Source organism: Phyllostomus discolor, chromosome 10 (assembly GCF_004126475.2).
Source record: "Phyllostomus discolor isolate MPI-MPIP mPhyDis1 chromosome 10, mPhyDis1.pri.v3, whole genome shotgun sequence".
Classification (NCBI taxonomy): domain Eukaryota; kingdom Metazoa; phylum Chordata; class Mammalia; order Chiroptera; family Phyllostomidae; genus Phyllostomus; species Phyllostomus discolor.
The window spans coordinates 70,862,957-70,882,359 of record NC_040912.2 but is presented as its reverse complement, the minus strand read 5'-3'; the positions used below and the strand labels follow the sequence as shown (position 1 = coordinate 70,882,359).

The window sequence follows — 19,403 nt, the reverse complement described above, 5'->3', positions numbered from 1 at the left end:
ATTTATCCGGGAACTCTCCCAAGAAATCTAGAGTTCGGTTTGACTACTCTCAGATGCCAAGGATTCAGGTCTTATAAGGCATTACTTAACATGTTACCAAACTGTAGAGTGGACTTTTGTGCTCCGATGCTATTTCTCCAGTCATCTATATCAGGCCTCATGTTTTCTTTTTTGAAGAGAGATGATAATGTGTATAAAAAAATTTTCACATGTAGGCTAACAATGAACTTTTTCTTCCCAGTCTCTATAGTTATAAATAGAAACAAAGATACTCCCTCTGCAAGGGTATTCTGGGGTCTAGGGTAAAGTACCATTCACTAAACATACCATGAGTATTTTGTATCTGTGTGCAGAATTTCCTTTAAAACTTGACACTCAATGGGATTGCAGCCTATGCTGCAATAATAGTAATACTCTAAGAAAAGTAAGTGAGAAGATAGGAACCTCATATAGAGGAGTATAAATAGGTTTATTTTAAATAGAATTCACAAGAATCAAAATGGGAATGTGATGTGAGATTTGAATTATTGATAGGAACTGGAGAAATTGATTCAAAAATCATTATGTAGAGGTAATAAGCCAAAACTTTAGTTAGTGGAAGAAAGTAGTGAGAAAAGTAGTCCTAAACCCAAAGTTTTCACACATCCAAAGTTTGTTTCTTACTCATATTACATTTCTAATGAGGGTTGACAGTGTTCAAGAGTCACACAAGATCCAAGCTAAGGATTGCTCCATTTCAAGACATGCCTCCATAAACACAAGCAGGGGACAGGGAACATGGTACATGACACACAGAAACAAAAAGATAAAACCGAAGTTGAGAAGAAAAATCTTTAAAAATCCTCACCCAAGGACATGGTCATTGATTCCAGAGAGAGCAGAAGGGTGTAGGGAAGAGAGAGAGAAACATCAATTGGTTGCCTCCCATACCGGGGATTGAACACAACCTTTTAGTGTAGTGGCTTACACTGCAACCAACTTAGCCACCCAGCCAGGGATCTTACAATGTTTTGAATGTACTGTAGAACTCAAAAATTTATCTCACCATGCATTGCTAATTAAAGTTCAGAGATTTTTATGTTTATATCAGCAGCTAATTTTTTGCAGTGTGCCCAAATATAATTTATGGTGGATTAGCTTCTTTCTGTATATATCTCTGTAAATGAAAAGCATTTCAGAGATTCTTTTGGAGGGAATTCTCATCATCACAAATATGGACGTTTTTTCTTTTCTTTCAGGTGAAACTTCTAATCATTTCTCATTTTTTCCCCCCTAAAACAGGAGGGCTGACTATTTTTCTCAAGGTAAAATAGTTCCAAAATTCCCTAAGTTCCAAACTCCAAAAATTTTCATAACTCATTGGAAGCAAAATCTGACCGGTATTAACATAAGGCTATTTGTGGACTTTATCTCACTTCAGTGTGAATAAGAACATATTTTTCTACAGAAGCATTAATGTATTTGATTTTGTCTCTCTGATTCTATATCTCCAGATCCATTGAAGGTGTCACAGAATATACAGTACATGCCCATATTACCTTTCAAAAACAGGAAAAATTCTGAATTTCCAACATATCTGCCCTTTAAAGGTGTAGAATAGGGACTATGGAAATACTATGTGTATTTCTAGTCTCTTAACTAGCTCACAGAGGTGTTGTGATGCAAATTTTGTCCATATAGGTGATTTCGAAAGCATGACTTTAAGACATTGGTATTCTTCTAATGTTTTTTTCTAGTTCATTCACTTGTATTGAAATACATTTTAGCCTTAAGTACCAATGGTAAATACTTTGAAATGCTTGATTTCATAAAGCCACTAGGTGGCATCTTTGTAAAAATAAAGCACATTTTAAAATGTTTATTGTATAATAAATGCTGAGATAAATAAAGGTAGGTGTTTCATGAGAAATAAAGATAATTCATTAGGGACAATAAATTCCCCCCAAATATAGGCTTATTGTGGAAAGTAAATGGAAAATGATGTAAAATTATTTTTCTACTTTTAGAATTGAGTCTTTCCCATTGTTATTTTCAATTTGCATTTACATTTATTTTACACAACCAAATCATTACTGTGTGTGTGTGGTTTTGATGTGCTAATAACCTTTCCATCCTGAATAGAATGGAGGCCTGGGAAGCCTACCAGTTGTTAGACTCAGATGGTTGTGTAAGATCATCTCTACAGTAAAATATTAATAAAACATGAACACAGAGTGAGTATCCAGGCACATTTAACACTGGGAAGTACTTGATCTTCTCTACCACCACATTTTCTTCCCTCCATATCCTATCTCTATGATTAAACCTAGTTTTTTCTTACATGAAGGGCAAAGGATGGTACATTTTAAAGAGGAGAGCCAAGAAAGGTGAGTGTTTAAAACTAGTGGAATTCTCATTACTAGTAAAATTAAGATATACCATGACTTTGGAGATGGAAGTGGAGGAGTATTTGGAGGCCCTTGTCTGCACACCTCCAGTTACCCTGGTTTACCCATAAAAGACTAACTCTAGTTTATGAATGTTCCTTCTTCCTTTTTCTCTGCTCTTCGTGAATATGTGGATTCATGTAGTTAGTGGTTTAAATGCATTTGCTTTTATTGAAAACCATTATTAAAATCAGCTTTATCTGAGCTATAATACATATTTTACATTGCACTAGTAATAAATATTTTAAAATAGGGTGAGGACTAAAAAATGACATCAGACATTAGGAAGTTACTGGGAGATGCGAAAGCAATTTTAGTAGAATGATATAAAGGAATGAAAACATTGAACATTATGAAGGAGGAATGAAGTGTACCATATATAACAATTTTAATTTTATTAATTTTATATCCTTTTAAAATAGCAAAGCATGTTAAACATGGTAGCATAGATTATTGGTTTAAAGTAAAGGCTCTGGACTCATACTTGCTGGATTTAATCCTGACTCCCTCATTAAACCTCTCTAAACCTTAGTTTCTTCACTAGTAAAGTGGAGCTAGTCACTGCTCTTCCTTAATTAAATTATTGCAAGGATTAAATTAGAAATATAAAGTAACAAATAATATTTAATAAATGTTAGCTATTATTATAAGGCAGCCACATTGTTATTACATTTGCAATAGGAATGTATATGATCCTTTCCTCTAATTCTTTAAAACTTTCTCAATTTAAAGAATTTACGATGATAGACACACATAAAAAAAAACCCTTTACAATTTAGTGATTAACAAAAGCTTTGCTACTTCTGACCTAAAAGGGGTATTATGTAATAGCTCCTGTCTCTCTTTCCTCTGGTTGCCAGGAAGCTAAGAGCCAAGTTCTAAATTTAACAAAAGCTAGTAGGCACCTACTGTTGTACAACTGTGTTCTCCTTTGTCAAGGTCTTCATTCTCATCTCATATTTATATTTTCTATAATCCTGATTTCTTATGTTTATAAGCGTACGATGCTTCCAGTGTTTGGTTTGAAGAATGGTGCTCTTCCAGGAGTGTGAAAGGGACCTGGAAGAGTGGTTAGAGTCTGATTCATTTTCATATCTAACCAGCAAGTAACCACTGTCCCGCCCTTGCCCCGCCGCCTCTGGTGCCCCTCCTCCCACCCTCGTCCCACCCCTTACCCCCTGGCTCCACTCCGCCCCTCGCTTGCCATCTTTTCCAGCGCGAGATCTTCATCCTTCGGGAGCTGGGCGCAGGCGAGAGGAGGTGGTGCCAGGGTTGTTGCTAGGTTACCGCGGGCAACAGAATCGGGCTTCAGTTGCGCCTATAAGGATACTGAGGAACCACCTGGACCCGAGTAGCCAAGTATCTTAGGTAGGAGGACAGATTCTGGTTGACCTCTCCAGACCCAACCCTTAGACCACCCTTCAGTCAGGTACTCAACCCGCGCTGGATTCTGAGGTCTAGACGTGTGCTGGGCGCTTGTGCCGACCAACCGGGCTCTGGGGTCTGTTGGGCTGGTCAGGAATGTTCCACCCTTACTTTAAAAACTGTGCAAAGCAAATTTTATTTCTTTGGTTCCTTTTTTGGGTCCGCGTCTGTGGTTTAGTATTCAGAATCAGCAGCATCTAGTTAGGAGGTTACTACACCTCCCACCCCAAATGCTTTTTCACAGTAATAGTGTAGACGCCAGATGTAACATTTAGTTATCCACGGTGACCATTTTCAGTCTTAAGTAAATACAGGGCTTGCAGACCGTTCTCACTGGCACTCTCACTCCATTCCACCCATGCTTTTGCTGTGCCTTTTTAAAAAAACTTTAAAACTCAAGTCTATTTGGTAGAAATCAAAACTAGATTGCTGCCTTAGTACTTACACTACATTCTGGATCTATCATACCTTGTAGGTGAAAGGGGGACTTCTTTTTGTATATAATCGTAATAGAGATTGCGTTTTTCTTTTAAACAGTTTTTAAGATTAAAAATATTTACTTCCGAATAGATAATACACAAAAATGACAAAATGTTTAAACAGTAAAAAGAATAAACAGTGAAAATCTGCGTTTCACCCATTCCCCCCTCCCGCCAGAAACTGCCTGGTTTTCCAGTTCCTCTTCTAGAGGTACTCTGCATATACAAATATGTAGTTGTACCTGTAAAATTGTACCTACTGGTCTGTTCTTTTGTAGGAGGTCATCAAGAGGACATGACTGTGGGTTGACCCTTGAACTGGACAAGGCAGTGGGGGTTCCTTACCCCCTCCACTGTCCCTGAAGGTTCTGCCCACTGGTCCATTACTGTTCTAGGAGCTGCTTCTAGAAGGAAGACTTTAGAGCAGGGGTGTCAAACTCATTTTCACCAGGGGCCACATCAGCCTTGTGGTTGCCTTCAAAGGGCCAAAATAATTTTAGGACTGTGTAAATGTAACTACTCCTTAACTGTGAAAGAGTTGAAATTACATTCGGCCCTTTGAAGGCATCCTCGAAGCTGATGTGGCCCCCAGTGAAAATGAGTTTGACACCCCTTCTTTAGCGATAAGTGTGTTGTTGAGACCATCTGGTCTGTGAACATGACTCAGGTGGATTAAAGCCACTCTACAAACTCTTAATTTTGATAGGTGATTGCAGAGATCCACCCCTCTTTGCAGCTGCCCAAGACAAACCTCCTATGTAAGTTGTCTTGCTTATTAAAACTGCCACCTACTGCCCTGGCCCAGTAGCTCAGTTGGTTACAGCATCATCCTGATACACCAAGGTTGTGGATTCCATCCCTGGTCAAGGCCTATGGGGAAGAAGCAACCAGTGAATGCATGAAAAAGTGAAAAACAAATCACAGTTCCTCTCTCTCAAAAAAAATCAGTAAAAAACCCCCGCCACCTACCATACCAACTGGTGAGGTTCGCCTCTTTTTTCTGTCTCTTGCAGTTTTGGATTTCACCTGGGAAACTCTTGAGGTTGTTAACCGAGAGCTTTGCTTTTTCTCTTAAGGAAATCATACAGTATGTAGCCTTTCAAATTGGCTTCTTGCTTAGCATGATTTGAGATTTATCCATTTTGTTGTATGTATCAATAGTTTATTCCTTCTTATTGATAAGTAGTATTCCATTTATGAATATATCACGGTATATGTGTCTATGAGCTAAGGAATATTTGTGTTGTTTCCAGTCTTTGGTGATTTAGAATAAAGTCTTGCCCTGGCTGGCGAAGCTCAGTGGATTGAGCGCGGGCTGCGAACCAAAGTGTCACAGGTTTGATTCCCAGTCAGGGCACATGCCTGGGTTGCAGGCCATGACCCCCAGCAACTGCACATTGATGTTTCTCTTTCTGTCTCTCTTTCTCTCTCTCCCTCCCTTCCCTCTCTATAAATAAATAAAAATAAATAAATAAAAAGGAAAAAAAGAATAAAGTATTTATAAAGTTTTGTATAATGTACCTTTTTATTCCACTTGGGTACAGGACATAGATTGCTGAGTTATATGATAAGTATGTGTTTAATTTTATAAGGAAACTGACAAATTATCCCAAATGTTGTTCCAATGCATGTTTTTACCATCAAGATATAAAAGCCACGTGTCTTCATACTCACTAACCCTTGATATTGTTGGGCAAAAAACCTTAAACAAACACATATTAACTACTGTAAGGTGTGCAGTGAATTTTCATTGTGATTTGAAGGTGCATCTCTCCAGTGACTAATGACATTAATTATCTTTTCATGTACTTGTTCTCAGGGCCAGAGGTAGAATGAGGCGATTGAGGCAACTAAGTCCAAAATTTTAGAACACATTTATTCTCAGGCTCAAGTGCAAGTGTAACGCAGTGCAGGCACGACATTTGGCTTCAGTCTAGTCCTGGCCCTGCTTATTTTTGCCTTCTGTATGTATTCTTTGGTGATATGTCTATTTAATTGTTTACTCTTTTGTTTTGTACTGTTATTTTCTTATTGAGTTTTCAGAGTTCTCTATATATTTTGAATACAAGTTCTTTATCAGATAAGAGTTTTGCAAAAGAAGATATCTCTCAGTTTGTGGTTTGTCTTCTTATTTTAGTTGTGGTTTTTGGAGAGCAGTTCTTGGTTTTGTTGTTGTTCCTGATTTAGAAGATGCCATCTTGGCCGTTTTAGGGGATGACCCACCAGATAGAAACAGGAGCTTTACCACTGACTCTTCAAAGCAGGTGGATGAGTATGCTGCTAAGATTTAGGGTTTGTTTAGATACTCTTTTCTAATCAAGCCATTAAGCTCTGTTATGGGAGAAAATGACCAAAAGGAAGATTTTTTTTTAAGTGGGTGAGAGCCTAAAGAGGTTTGTTGAATTTTTTAAAAATTCGGTTTCTGCCCTGGCTGGTGTAGCTCAGTGGATTGAGCGCAGGCTGTGAACCAAAGTGTCGCAGGTTTGATTCCCAGTCAGGGCACATGCCTGGGTTGCAGGCCACGGCCCCCAGCAACTGCACATTGATGTTTCTCTCTCTCCTTCTCCCTTCCTTCCCTCTCTAAAAATAAATAAATAAAATCTTCAAAAAAAATTTGGTTTCTGTTCAGTTTGATCTCAGTTGATGTTTTTTCCTCTTTGTTTTGAAATTTTAAAACTTTAGTTATTTTATTTCTGTATTGGAAACTTAACCATGTATATTTAATTTAACAACATCTAGGATTAATAATATAATCAGTATAAGGATGCTGCTGAATTTTAAAACAGTATAAGGATTCAGGAACAGTTTATTCTCATCTTTCCCTTCCGAATACCGTATTTTGTTGTCTAATATTTCAAGGTTTTGCTGTTATTTTGTGTTGACAATATTTATTTGGGTTTACCCACATGTTTATTATTTATTTGGTTATCTTTCCTTCTTTGAACTTCATGCTTCCATTGGGTCCATTTTCCTCCTTTTTCAAGTGTATCCTTTAGGTAAATTTTTTTTAGAGCAGGTATCTTGGTGGTAACTTACTTGTAAATAAATCTATTTTCTTTCTGGAGAGATAATTTTGCTGGGTACACAATTCTGGGTTGGTTGCTATCTTATTTTAATTAGTATATTGTTGCCTTGGCTTCTAATTTTCTGATGAGCAATCTGCAGTGATTTTACTTTTCTTTCCTTTTTATTAATGTCAGCAAATTAATATGATTCAAAACAGTAGATGACATGCCCTATATATCATCACTGTTTTCTTTCTGGACCTTCCTTGTTACTCTGTAATTTAATTACAGTGTGTGGCTATGAATTATTTTTCTTTATCCTGTTAGGTATATATTTATGTTGTGCTTCTTGGATCCATTATATATGGATCTATATTTCATCATTTTGAAAAATTCTCAGTCAACAATTTTTAAGATATTTCCTTTATTTCCATCTTTCTGTTTTTTCTGGGACTTCAAGTTGACATACTAGATCAGGGCCTGGCAAACTTTCTGCAAAGGGCTTCACAGGCCACGTACAGGCTCTTTGTATGTTCTTTGTTGTTTTTATGTTAGCAACGCAAGCCCATTCTTAGCTCACAACAAGGTATATGCTTAGCAGAAAAATATACTAGACTTTCTTTTTCTTTTTTCCATGCTTCCTAAACTCTCATATTTTTTATATCCTTATTTCTTTGCAGCACTTTGTGTAAAATCTATTTATCTTGCAGTTTACTATTTCCCTCTTCAACTCTAATACTATATTCATTGGATTCAACAAATATATAGGTTTATTCCAGATAAACCTATATATTTTTTAAAATTTGTCAACTAGTAGCCAGACAACTTAACTGACTCAGGTTAATTTTTTTCTCCATAAGGATTTGTGCTTCAAACGGAAACCCCAGTCTCAGACTTCCCATCTCACTACTGTTCCAGATTTTAACCTTCCCTCTGCTGGTTGCCACAGAAATTAGCCTCAAGGTCACCTCCTCTATCCCTCCTTCCTGACTACCAGCCTCTGTAGTTAGGCTCACTGCTGACTGGCCCCTCACTACTCTGAACCAGCTCTTGTCTCTGTTGCTTGGCTCTGGGCTGCCCTCCTCCACCCTGACCTCCACTCCTCCACCCAGCACCCTCCTGGCTGCTGTCAAACTGTTTTCCAGGCCAAAGCTTCTGGTTGCAGTAAGTAGCTCAGGCCCTATTCTGCTCCAGGATCAATGCATACTTATTTGTTGATATGTTTGTTTTGGGAATGAGTAGAGGTCATTGGAGATCTCTGCTACAACTTTTGAGATCAAAGCTGCCACCAAGATGTGTACTATCCAGGTTATAGTTGCCTTGTGAGTTGGCAGGTTTCTTAGAGTATCTAACCAATTGTAATGCCAGAGCATAAATCCTATGTTAGTTTTGTATTTAGGAAAAAAGTTATTCAAAAAGTCCTTTCACAAATATTGATTGTTAGATAAGGAAGAGATGACAATATATTTCAAAATATTTTTCAATATATTCTTTAAAGATTTCTTTCAAATTACTTGTGCTTGGAGTTTCTTTTTGATAATACGTGTTTACTTTCTGTGGTGTTTTATTAAAAATTCACTGATGTTTTACCTGATGTTATTACCAAGATAATCATTTTTTTTAAATTAATGAGCAACATTTTAATATATTATGGACATTACTGTATACCAGCAATGAATTTGATATTTGGTAGAGAAATTTTTATGTATAGTAAATATTAATTTTTCTCAATTCAGGAAGATGTCTAAACAGGAAGAAGAATTTGATGCTCAGGATGCTCTTAATGCAGCAGAAGAAAGTGACAACGCTTACGAGGCTATCAATATTCCAGTTACGTCAGAAGACCTTCAGGAGTCAGAAGACAATGAATTAGAACCAGAGCCATCTGGTGGTGGCCGGGTTAAGGAGCAGAGTGACCAGAGTTCTGCAAGCCTGCCATCAAACGACGAAGAACAGCTCATGGAAGAGGTTATGTCTCCCGAACAGGTTTCACAGTCTCTAAGACATTATAAAGAGCCCTATTTAACAGTCTATGATAATGCAACACAGTCAGCCAAGGAGCATTCAAATGATTATGTGGCATTTCTAGAAAAAATGAAGGCTGTGAAGGAAACTCTAAAAACACCAATGATAGATTCTTCAGCAACAGGTATTACCTAAGGAAGACAGGACATTTCCTATCTCCATTTTGAAGAATGGTTGCTTTTTCTTGTTTTTGCTTAAAGATTTGTTTTATAGGTGATGTTATTTCCCTTTTCCTACCCACTGAACTTCTCTAGCTACACCACTGGAATGGCTTAACTATGTGCGAAGCTTCTCTATTCTACAGTATGTACTTTCCCTAAATAAATGAATATCTTTAAACTTTAAAGATATTTTTTCCCAAATACAGTATATTTTTTAAATGTTTACAAATCTTGAAAAATAGTAGGCAAGTTCTTGAATATAATTGTAATTTTTTTGCATGCCAATTTGGAATTAATTTTATGTAGGTAGCAAGCAGTAGGATGGGAACTTGACCCAGATTTCTGAGTTTCATATCCAGCGCTCACATTATGTTGCTTTTAAGTATGACCAAATTTCTGTGTAGTTTTAACCTTATATTGAGCTTTAGAAAAATCACTGTCCTTCATTATAGTTAAAGATACAATATTGGTGGCATGTAGGAGATACTACTACATTGTTGGTAACAAAGCAGAGGGGGGCGGCAAGAAAGTGGTTACACAAAGAACCTTTCTTAACTGACTGCTGCTTCTCCCCTTAGTCCACAAGTTTTGAGAGAGTTTTCACCCACAGGGTGGAAAACACCTGCTGCCACTTAATAATAACAGCAGCAGTATAGGAGAGCTGGCGAAATTTAGCTTTTGAATCCGGTGGTGTAGTGTACTCTTATGTGGCATGTCCACATAAGCATAAGCTAAGAATGAAAAGGAAGAAGAGGAAATTAATTGAGTCCAATTACATCTGATTGAAGGTGTTACTCTTCAATTTTATGATTTCATTGTAAACTTGGGATTCATTTTTTGATATTTTTGTGATTCCCGGATATTGTAGCTTATAACAAACACATGGTGACTTTTAAAAAATGTTTTCTTAGTCCTGAGGCTCACAAATTCCTTAACATACCTCCTTTCCCAGAATTTAGGAATTTACTACTAAGAAAATTTCAAAATAAATTTATCATTGAATTTTCAATATATAAAACAATTAAAATAGCCTTCTGAGAATTTAACATCTGTGGAAATGTTCTCTTTGCTAGCAGATAACTGTGAAAATAAGTTTTAACAAGCTCAGAGACCCTTAGCATCAACAGTGCCTAGTTGAATTTCATCCTGGGATTACTGATGTCTCATTTAGCCTATGAAAACTGTCATTTCAGACACCTAGAAATACACAAGGCTTTTGTTGGCTTACAGTATGCACTCTGTCTTCTGTCTTATTGCATCTTCTTCATTAAAATTTAAAGTCTGTATATGTAAAAGAAAAAAGTTTACCCCATAACAGTTTTTAAATACTGCATTTCCTTCCTACGATTGTTAAACAAATAATCATTTTATAATGACAGTTTTTTTAATGTGTACTGATTTTCTATTTACAAAGTGGGGAGTGAGCCACATAATGTGTGTTTTTGTGAAAAGTTGGTTTGTACAGTTATTACAGATATTTGTGTAATTATTTCAGATATTTACAAAGCAGTGATTTTCTGTTTTGCATTTTGGCAACTATAGACATAAATTTTGGGAAGAAAAATGGACTTAGTATGAGATACCCTTTGTAGTTGCAAGGTCAAAGAAAATTTTCTTTGAAAATATATTAGTTTTTCTTAATTTCATAAATATGCACTGATTTAATCACATATGATATCAATATCTAATCAAAGCACTGGAACACCCTCTAGATTTTTTATATTTATATCTGAGTAACATATAGCAGATGTTGGGAATTCTTCAAAGCAGTTTAGTTTTATTTTCTGTTTCCTGTGGTATTCTGAGCAAGGAGGTAATCCTGAATGGGCACTAAGCTCATACTCATGCCAGGGAATGGAAGAGAGATGTGAATTTTGAGGGAGCAGGTGTTCATCATTGATGCTATTTTTTGAGATTCTAGATTGATTTTCAAAGCAAAAGGTTGCAATTAAATGTCACTTCTCATCATAGAAAATGTAAAGTAACTCTTATTATGGAGGTGTAATGGGGGAACATGACAGATGCAACTGCATCTATATGATTAAAAATTGTTCCGTGATTTTCTGTCTGCTTGTGGACTGTAAGTTGCTAACCTTGTTTTTGACTATAATTATTTCTTTTCTTTTTTTATAATCTACAGTAAAAATTGTTCTTCTTCCTGTGGGCCAGGAAATTATAATATCTTTTAATATTGACAGCACTTTAAAATACCTCAGGGATCACTTTTCATACTTACTAAATGTGCCATCTGATGTACTGCAGCTAAGATATGCAGGTAAGCTTGGAAGTTAATAAAATTTATCAAGATTTCTTTAGTGTTAATAATTTAATTTTTTGACATGTAACTATCAAGATCTTTGGTTTGTTCAACTCAGTATCTTGATATTTACTCTTTGAACACTATATTGTGGTTAGGTATTCATTCAACACATTTTATTGAGGACATACTTTATTCTTAATACTTTACCAAGAACTGAATATATAAGCATGAAACAAATTCCCTGTATTCCAGTTGTTTATGGACTAGTAAGAAAGATGCATGCTGTAGTTACCACATAGTGTGTAAATGTTTTAATGGAGATATGCACAGAAAGCTGCAAATACAGCCCTGGCTGGTGTAGCTCAGTGGATTGAGTGCAGGCTGTGAACCAAAGCATCGCAGGTTCGATTCCCAGTCAGGGTACATGCCTGGGTTGCAGGGCACGGCCTTTAGCAACCGCACATTGATGTTTCTCTCTCTCTCTTTCTTCCTCCCTTCCCTCTCTAATAAATAAATAAAATCTTAAAAAAAGCTGCAAATACAGAGAAGAAAGAAACTGGGAGATTCTAGAAAGCTGCTTTTAATAAAAATGATAATGATAATATGCTAAGTGAAATAAACCAGGTGGTGAAAGACAAATACCACATGATCTCACCTGTAAGTGGAACCTAATCAACAAAATAAACAAGCAAGCAAAATATAACCAGAGACACTGAAATAAAGAACAAACTGACAGTAACCAGAGGGGAGGGACAAGGGAGATAACGGGGTAAAAAAAGGGGAAGGGATGTCAAGGAACATATATAAAGGACACATGGACAAAGCCAAAGAGGGGTAGGATTGAGAGTTGGAGGTGAGCATGGGTGGGATGGGGAAGAGTGGTGAGGAGAAAATGAAGGCAACTGTACTCAAACAACAATAAATATTTTTTAAAAGTCATAATACTTATGCTAAGTCCCAAAGAGGTGAGAAAAAAACTAGGACTTTTGGGAAGTGGTAAGAAGTTTAGCGTGGCAGAGAGTGGGAAAAAATGATGTTGAAAAAAATTGAGGAGGAATGAACATGTATAGAATAAGAAGAGGGCTGAACATGGTTTATCTGTTTGTCTTGACACATTAAGGTCAGTTCATATTCCCTTGATGTTCAAGTTTATTTATATTTTGTGGTCAATATTGAACAACCCACCTCACATTAGCTTTGTGTTAGGAGAGGATGTAGTCTTTGTGGTGCAGTTAACCAGACTAATATATCTAAATAAATGCTTCTGTAGATATGTCTACACAAATCATAATATTTTAGCTTAAAATGTTCTGGCATTAACTTATAAAGGGGCCACAATAACATTTCCTTGTGGAAAAATTCTAAGCACTATAAAGTAGTTAGCCATACCTATCAAGTTCCTCCTTGCCAAATCAGAAAAAGAAATCAGTTCACTTTCAAAATTGTTTTCCTGAAACTATTACAATGAATGTGCTCTAATAATGTAATGGGTAGTGTAACATTTGTGTACTTGAACAACTGATTATCAAAGCTTGGTTGGGAAACAAAGCTAAAATTTAAGTGGTGATGGTGACGCTAATGATGATCATGATTGTGTTGGTGATGATGGCTAATATATTGAGCATTTACTATCTGATAGCCCTTTTACAAAATGTTCTGCTTACATTATCACATTATTATTCAATCTGCACAAAACCCCTGTATTATGATTTTTTTTGAGAGAGAGGAAAACTCAAGCTCAGGGAACTTGTCCAAATTCACATAGGTAATAAATGGCAGAGTCTGAACTTAAGTCTAGATATAACTCCAAAAAGGAAATTTGAAACTATGTGGCATTAACTATAAGGTAAAGCTCAAAAGTGGAGGAGAGCATTTTGAGACTGGAGTAGTTGACCACTGGTACTTAAGACTCTCTTTGTACTTCATGATCTTTATTTTTATGTGTAAGTACTTGGCATCACCCCTGGGTAATAGGCTTATGTCAGTAGCAGTAATAATTAAAGAGCTGGATTTTATGTCAACCACCCACCCCCTAAGATAGGTGCTTTCTTCAGGTACTAGACCTAGAATTCATGTTTGGTGGGACTCAGCCTACTACAGAAACAAGTAGAGGAATGAAGAGGGCTCTCCAAATATGTATTAGGTTCCTATGGCTGTTGTAACAATTAGTCACAGCTTGAGTAGCTTAAAGCAACACATTATTTCCCTTACAGTTCAGAAGGCCAGAAATCCTAACTCATTTTCACTCAGACAAAGCCAAGGTGTTATCAGGACTGTTCTCAGAGTTCTGGAAAGGATCTGCTTCCTTGCCTTTTCCGGCTTCTAGAATTGCACTCCTTGCACTCACTGGCTCATGACCCATTCCTTCATCATCAAACCTTCAAAGCTGGAAGCTTCGCATCTTCAAATCGTTCTGCTCTGTCATATCTTTGCCTCTGTAGTCAAATCTCCCTCTTCCTTTCTCTTATAAGAGCACTGTGATAATCCAGGATAATCTCTCCATCTCAAAATCCTTAATAAAGTCTACAGTCACTTTTGTCATACAAGGTAGCATTCCTAGGTTCTGGGGTTTAGGACGTGAATATTTTGGGACCTTTATTTCAACATATCACAAAACCCATGAAACATTCATTTTAATTGTTTAAATTAAGAATTTAGGGTAAGATTGAAATTCAAAGAATTTTGTGTTTCCTTGAACTATGTGTGGTGCCAGGTGGGTACTGGAAATATTAGGGGGAACACTTTGTAAAGTATATGATTGTTTAACCACTATGCATACATATGAAACTAATATAATATTGAATGTAAACTGTAATTGAAAAACTAAAAAAAATTTAAAATATACATTGATAATCATCAAACATTAAAAAAGGCTAGTGGTATCTGATACATTTCTAAAAACAAATATAAGAAAACCTTTGCTGTGCTCAAATTATTAATTGTAATTAGGATGACCATACATTGGAACATTGATATGGGTTCTATCAATAAAGTTTTCATGATACAAAACAGCAGCCAGTAACATTATACATACTTTTATATGCCTTAAAATAGGTTAATAAACTTAGAGTCAATTTATAGAATAAACCAATGGGGAGGGGGTAGAAGTTGAAGCAATACAACATAAAGTGATGTATACTTTTTCAAGCACAAAACTGAGCTTTATACCTTGACATTAATTAATTTATATGAGTTTCCGATTATAGAAATAGAGAAGGGAAGGGATTCTTTGGAATTCTGACTGTATACTTTTCTACTAGAGAGAAAGGTGAGTATTAAAATAATCAAGTTTTCCCTGATATGGTATGCCCTGTGCTTACATATAACACTGTCATTTTTAGAGAGTATTTAGAACATGGTTTTGCTCATTGTATAGAACAGGTTTTTTAAATTTTTAAATGCTTACAGAGTTGTATGGTTATTGTATTTCTGCATTTCTGATGAGTTGAAAGTTTTAGCTTTACTTATAATGCTGAATTCTTGCTCAGGAGTACCACCTTAACTTTTCACATTGTGGACTTTTCTGTACTAACATAGCAAGAGATGGATACCATTAATATTTGGTACTTGATGCCAATCAATATGTTAGTAATCGAACATGTTTATATAAAAATCTGTGATATTTTTCATCCCCTTAAAATAAGTACATATAGTCATTTTTTGTCATAACAGATCTTATAATTTTATCTCATTTTTAGGAAAGATTCTTAAAAATAATGAGACTCTACTACAACATGGAGTTAAGACACAGGATATTGCACAAGTGGAAATCTTTTCTACACTTCCAGATGTATATCCAGTCAAAAGAATAAATAGGTCAGATGATGCCTCTCAAGTGATAATTGTCAGAGTACAAACTGGTTAGTTATTTGATGTCTTTTAGGTAAAGTATCATAAAGTTGGTTTATAGTTGAACTCCCATTCAGTCTTGGTTTTATCTCCTCAGGCACTAATCGGTACCAGCAGGTAGCTGTTGAGATTGTAAAATCTGACTTTCACAAGCCATTTCTTGGTGGATTCAGACATAAAATAACAGGAATAGAATATCACAATGCTGGAACACAAACTGTACCTAAAAAGATTCCTGAAAAACACAATGTATTTTGTAGGGATACCCAGGTAATATTTTTATTTTTCCCTATAGGTTTTTGAAGTTACAGAATCAATAAATGTTATGCTGTATACCTCTTTAAAATAAAAATCTTCTAAGGAATTATATGGCAATTAAAATAAAAAAAGAATATTAAGTATTTAGGAAAATGTGCTCTTATATGTGTATGGAGTAGATATTTAGTTAAAATTTTTATATTTTTATTTTAGACAGTCTTTCAGAGAAGAAAGCTCCAACAAACTGTAAATACAACATCCACACAGATGACTAAAATTGGTGTATATGTATCAAATGTAACTGATAAACTGGTAACTCCAGGAAGGTATTTTTCAGCAGCAGAATACCATGCTCAGAGATTAGCAGCGGTAAGATAACTTTTATTATGTGTAAATACTAAAAATTAAATATGTGAGTCAATTGAGAAGAATCCACATCCGTGTTGTTAAGGAAAAAAATTGTAACACTTGTTGAAGATGGTAAGGATGAGGGGTTACTACACTGGGATTTTGTAGAAAGGTCAGGCTTAACTCCAAATACAACAGGAAAAATGGGAATTTATAGCTAAGGAGCAGGGTAGGGGTCAGTGGATGGAAAATTAGTAAGAGAACACCTCAGGGGTAAAGGGGTTTTCAGCCTAACCAGCCTAACAGGAGTTTTGCCAAAGGCAGGTCAGACAGATTGGGCATCATCTGGAGGATGGAGGAAGATGAGGAACCTGATCAAACATTAAGGGTGACCAGCTATTGAGGGTGAGGATTCTGGTTAAACTGAGTTAGCAGGATTCTCTTTATTTTTCATATTGGTACAATATACTTTTTATTAGAGTTCAGCAGTTTAGCATCTTCTAAAATTATTAAGTTTAAATCAAATTTGTAACTTACATGTCCATTTTTAAAACTATCATACCTATCATTTAAATTTTATGTTTACTTTTTAATTAATTCAACATTTATGTTTTAGACTTATGACAAAGGAAATTTCTTGTGGATTTTGAGTCTATTTATGTAAAATATTTTTCTTTCCTTTTCCATTTAACTCGAAGGTGACTGTCTTTATTTCTTCCTTTTTAATCTTTTTTAAATTTATTTTTTATTATATTTTTTCATTACCATTTGTCCCTCTTATACTCCCCCCTATCACCACACTGTTTGTTGTCCATGAGTTCTTTTCCCTTTTTGCTTCGCCCCTCCACCCCCAACACCCCCCACCCCAGAGCTGTCAGCCTGCTTTCTAATGAGTCTGTCTCTATTTTACTTGTTAATTCAAGTTTATTCATTAGATTCCAAATATGAGTGAAGTCACATGGTGTTTGTTTTTCTCTGACTGGCTTGTTTCACTTAGCATAATGTTCTCCAGGTCTGTCTATGCTGTCATAAAGGGTAAAATTTTATTTTAGGGCTTGAATAGCAGGATTCTTAATAAAATTGAATAATGCAAAAATGAACAGAGAAGCCCAAATGTCAAGGCATAGTTGAAAAAAGAGCTCAGAGGAGCCTGATTAAAGTTTGGTTAAGGAGAGAATCTTTATCAGTGTGATTCATGTTTTATTGGTAGTAAAAGCAGTCTTTGTCATCAATCACCCCCAATATAAAGAACCAGAATCCTAAATGCTCCTAATTCTTCCCATTCTCTTAGAGGGAATCCTAGGGTTTGTGTATGTAGTTACCTTTGACCATATATTAGCTTTGTACCCCTATCCCTTGGCCTTAATCCCTGTGACAGTAGAATTACCAAGGGAGGTTTTCAGACTAAGTGAAACTGAAGAGATGTTAAAATCTGTTTCCTCTAATATTTAATATAGCCATTCCAACTCTTTTATGTTATGTTTGCATAGTCTATCTTTCTTCATTCTTCTACTTTCAACTAATTTGAGACTGAATCTAGAGTATACTTCTTATAGACAGCATATAATGGAGTTTATCTTTTTATCCAGTGTGATAATCTGCCTTTTGACTGGAATGTTTAACACATTTATCTTTAATACAATTACTGATAAGGTGGGATTATATCAGCAATTTTGCTATAGTTTTTTTTATAGTTGTGTGTCTCTCTGTATTTTTATTCTGCTTTACTGCCTTCTTTCATGTTAAATATTTTCTATTATGCCATTTTAATTATTTCATAGTTTCTTAATTAAAAACTTTATTTTTAGTATAATTTTTTAGTATCCTTTTTCAAAAAACTATACAGTTAAAAGATTTTTACTATATAAAGTTCTTCAACCATAATACAATCAATTTTAGAACATTGCCATCATCCCAGAAAGGAATTCTGTACCCAATAACAATCCTGTTTCCCTCCACTCCTTTCTGCCTTAGGCATCTGCTAATCTACTTTCTGCCTCTATTGATTTGCCTTTCCTGGATATTTCATATACATGAAATCATACAATATGTAATCTTTGTGACTTTTTTCTTAGCATAATGTTTTCAAGGCTCATTCATGTTGTAATACTTCGTGTATTAATACTTCAGTTATTTATATTGCAGAATATTACATTGCATATATCCAATTGTATATTGGATATATGCAATGTAATATTGCATATATATGCAAATGTATATACCACAGTTTGTGTGTCCATTTATCAGTTGATGGACATTTGGTCTGTTTCCACTTACTAGCTATTAGGAATAAAGCTGCTGTAAAATTCATGTACAGTTTTTTTATGTGGACACATGTATTTATTTCTTTTGTGTATGTGGCCAGGATTATAATTGCTGGATCATATGATAAGTCTATGTTTAAACTTTTTGGGAAACTGCCAAACTGTTTTTCAGAGCAACTTTACCATTTTAAGTCCACTCAGCAGTGTGTGAGGATTCCAGTTTTCCACATCCTTATCAACAGTTGTTGTTTTTTGATTTTAGCCATCCTAACAAGTGTGAAGTGGTATTCTATTGCGCTTTTTAGCAACTTGGATGTAGTCTGAGGAGAAATGTATATATATATCCTTACCCATTTTTGATAATTGGGTTATCATTTTTATTATTATCTTATTGTTTTTTGAAATTATTCTTGAGTTATTTCCTAAGTGATTGTCTAAGTGTAATCTAGGGTTTACAATATACATCTCTATTGATAACAATATGAGGTCTGCCCAGAAGGTATCCAGCCATGTAATATGAAAAACAGAGACATTTATTGAAGAACACAAAAGATACAAGAAACATTACATATGGGACAAGATGTCTCAGTCCCCTTCAAAGTAGGCACCTTGGGATGTCACACAGTTCTCCCAAATGCCATCAACTGCCCCATCATATTTTCCTGAATCTCATTGATGGTCTGAAATCTCTTCCTTTTCAAAGGTGATTTTAATTTGGGGACAATCCAAGTCACAAGGTACCGAATTTGGTTTTTAGTGGGGTTAAGTCACCTGGGTGCTTTGATGTTTTGCCAAAAATCTCTGCACGAGACATGATGTGTGAGTGGGTGCGTTGTTGTGATAAAGCTGCCAGTCACCAGTTGCCCATCACCAGCTGCAGCCTTCTGAATCATCTGAGTAGTT

The 19,403-nt window shown here is 35.6% G+C and overlaps 1 protein-coding gene across 3 annotated transcripts in view; it reads left to right on the top strand.

Moving 5' to 3' along the window:
- The first annotated feature begins 3,617 nt into the window (after window positions 1–3,617).
- IQUB (IQ motif and ubiquitin domain containing) overlaps window positions 3,618–19,403 on the top strand; it is an 85,983-nt gene continuing 70,197 nt past the window's right edge. For 2 of the 3 annotated variants that reach the window (XM_036010860.1, XM_028525821.2), the window contains exons 1-6: window positions 3,618–3,794; window positions 9,072–9,484; window positions 11,662–11,796; window positions 15,480–15,641; window positions 15,728–15,900; window positions 16,102–16,257. In XM_036010860.1, coding sequence (XP_035866753.1) covers window positions 9,076–9,484; window positions 11,662–11,796; window positions 15,480–15,641; window positions 15,728–15,900; window positions 16,102–16,257 — 1,035 coding nt within the window. In that variant the 5' untranslated portion in view covers window positions 3,618–3,794; window positions 9,072–9,075. Of the gene's footprint in view, window positions 3,795–9,066; window positions 9,485–11,661; window positions 11,797–15,479; window positions 15,642–15,727; window positions 15,901–16,101; window positions 16,258–19,403 lie in introns of all 3 variants that reach the window. The other variant, XM_036010859.1, reaches the window with a different exon arrangement.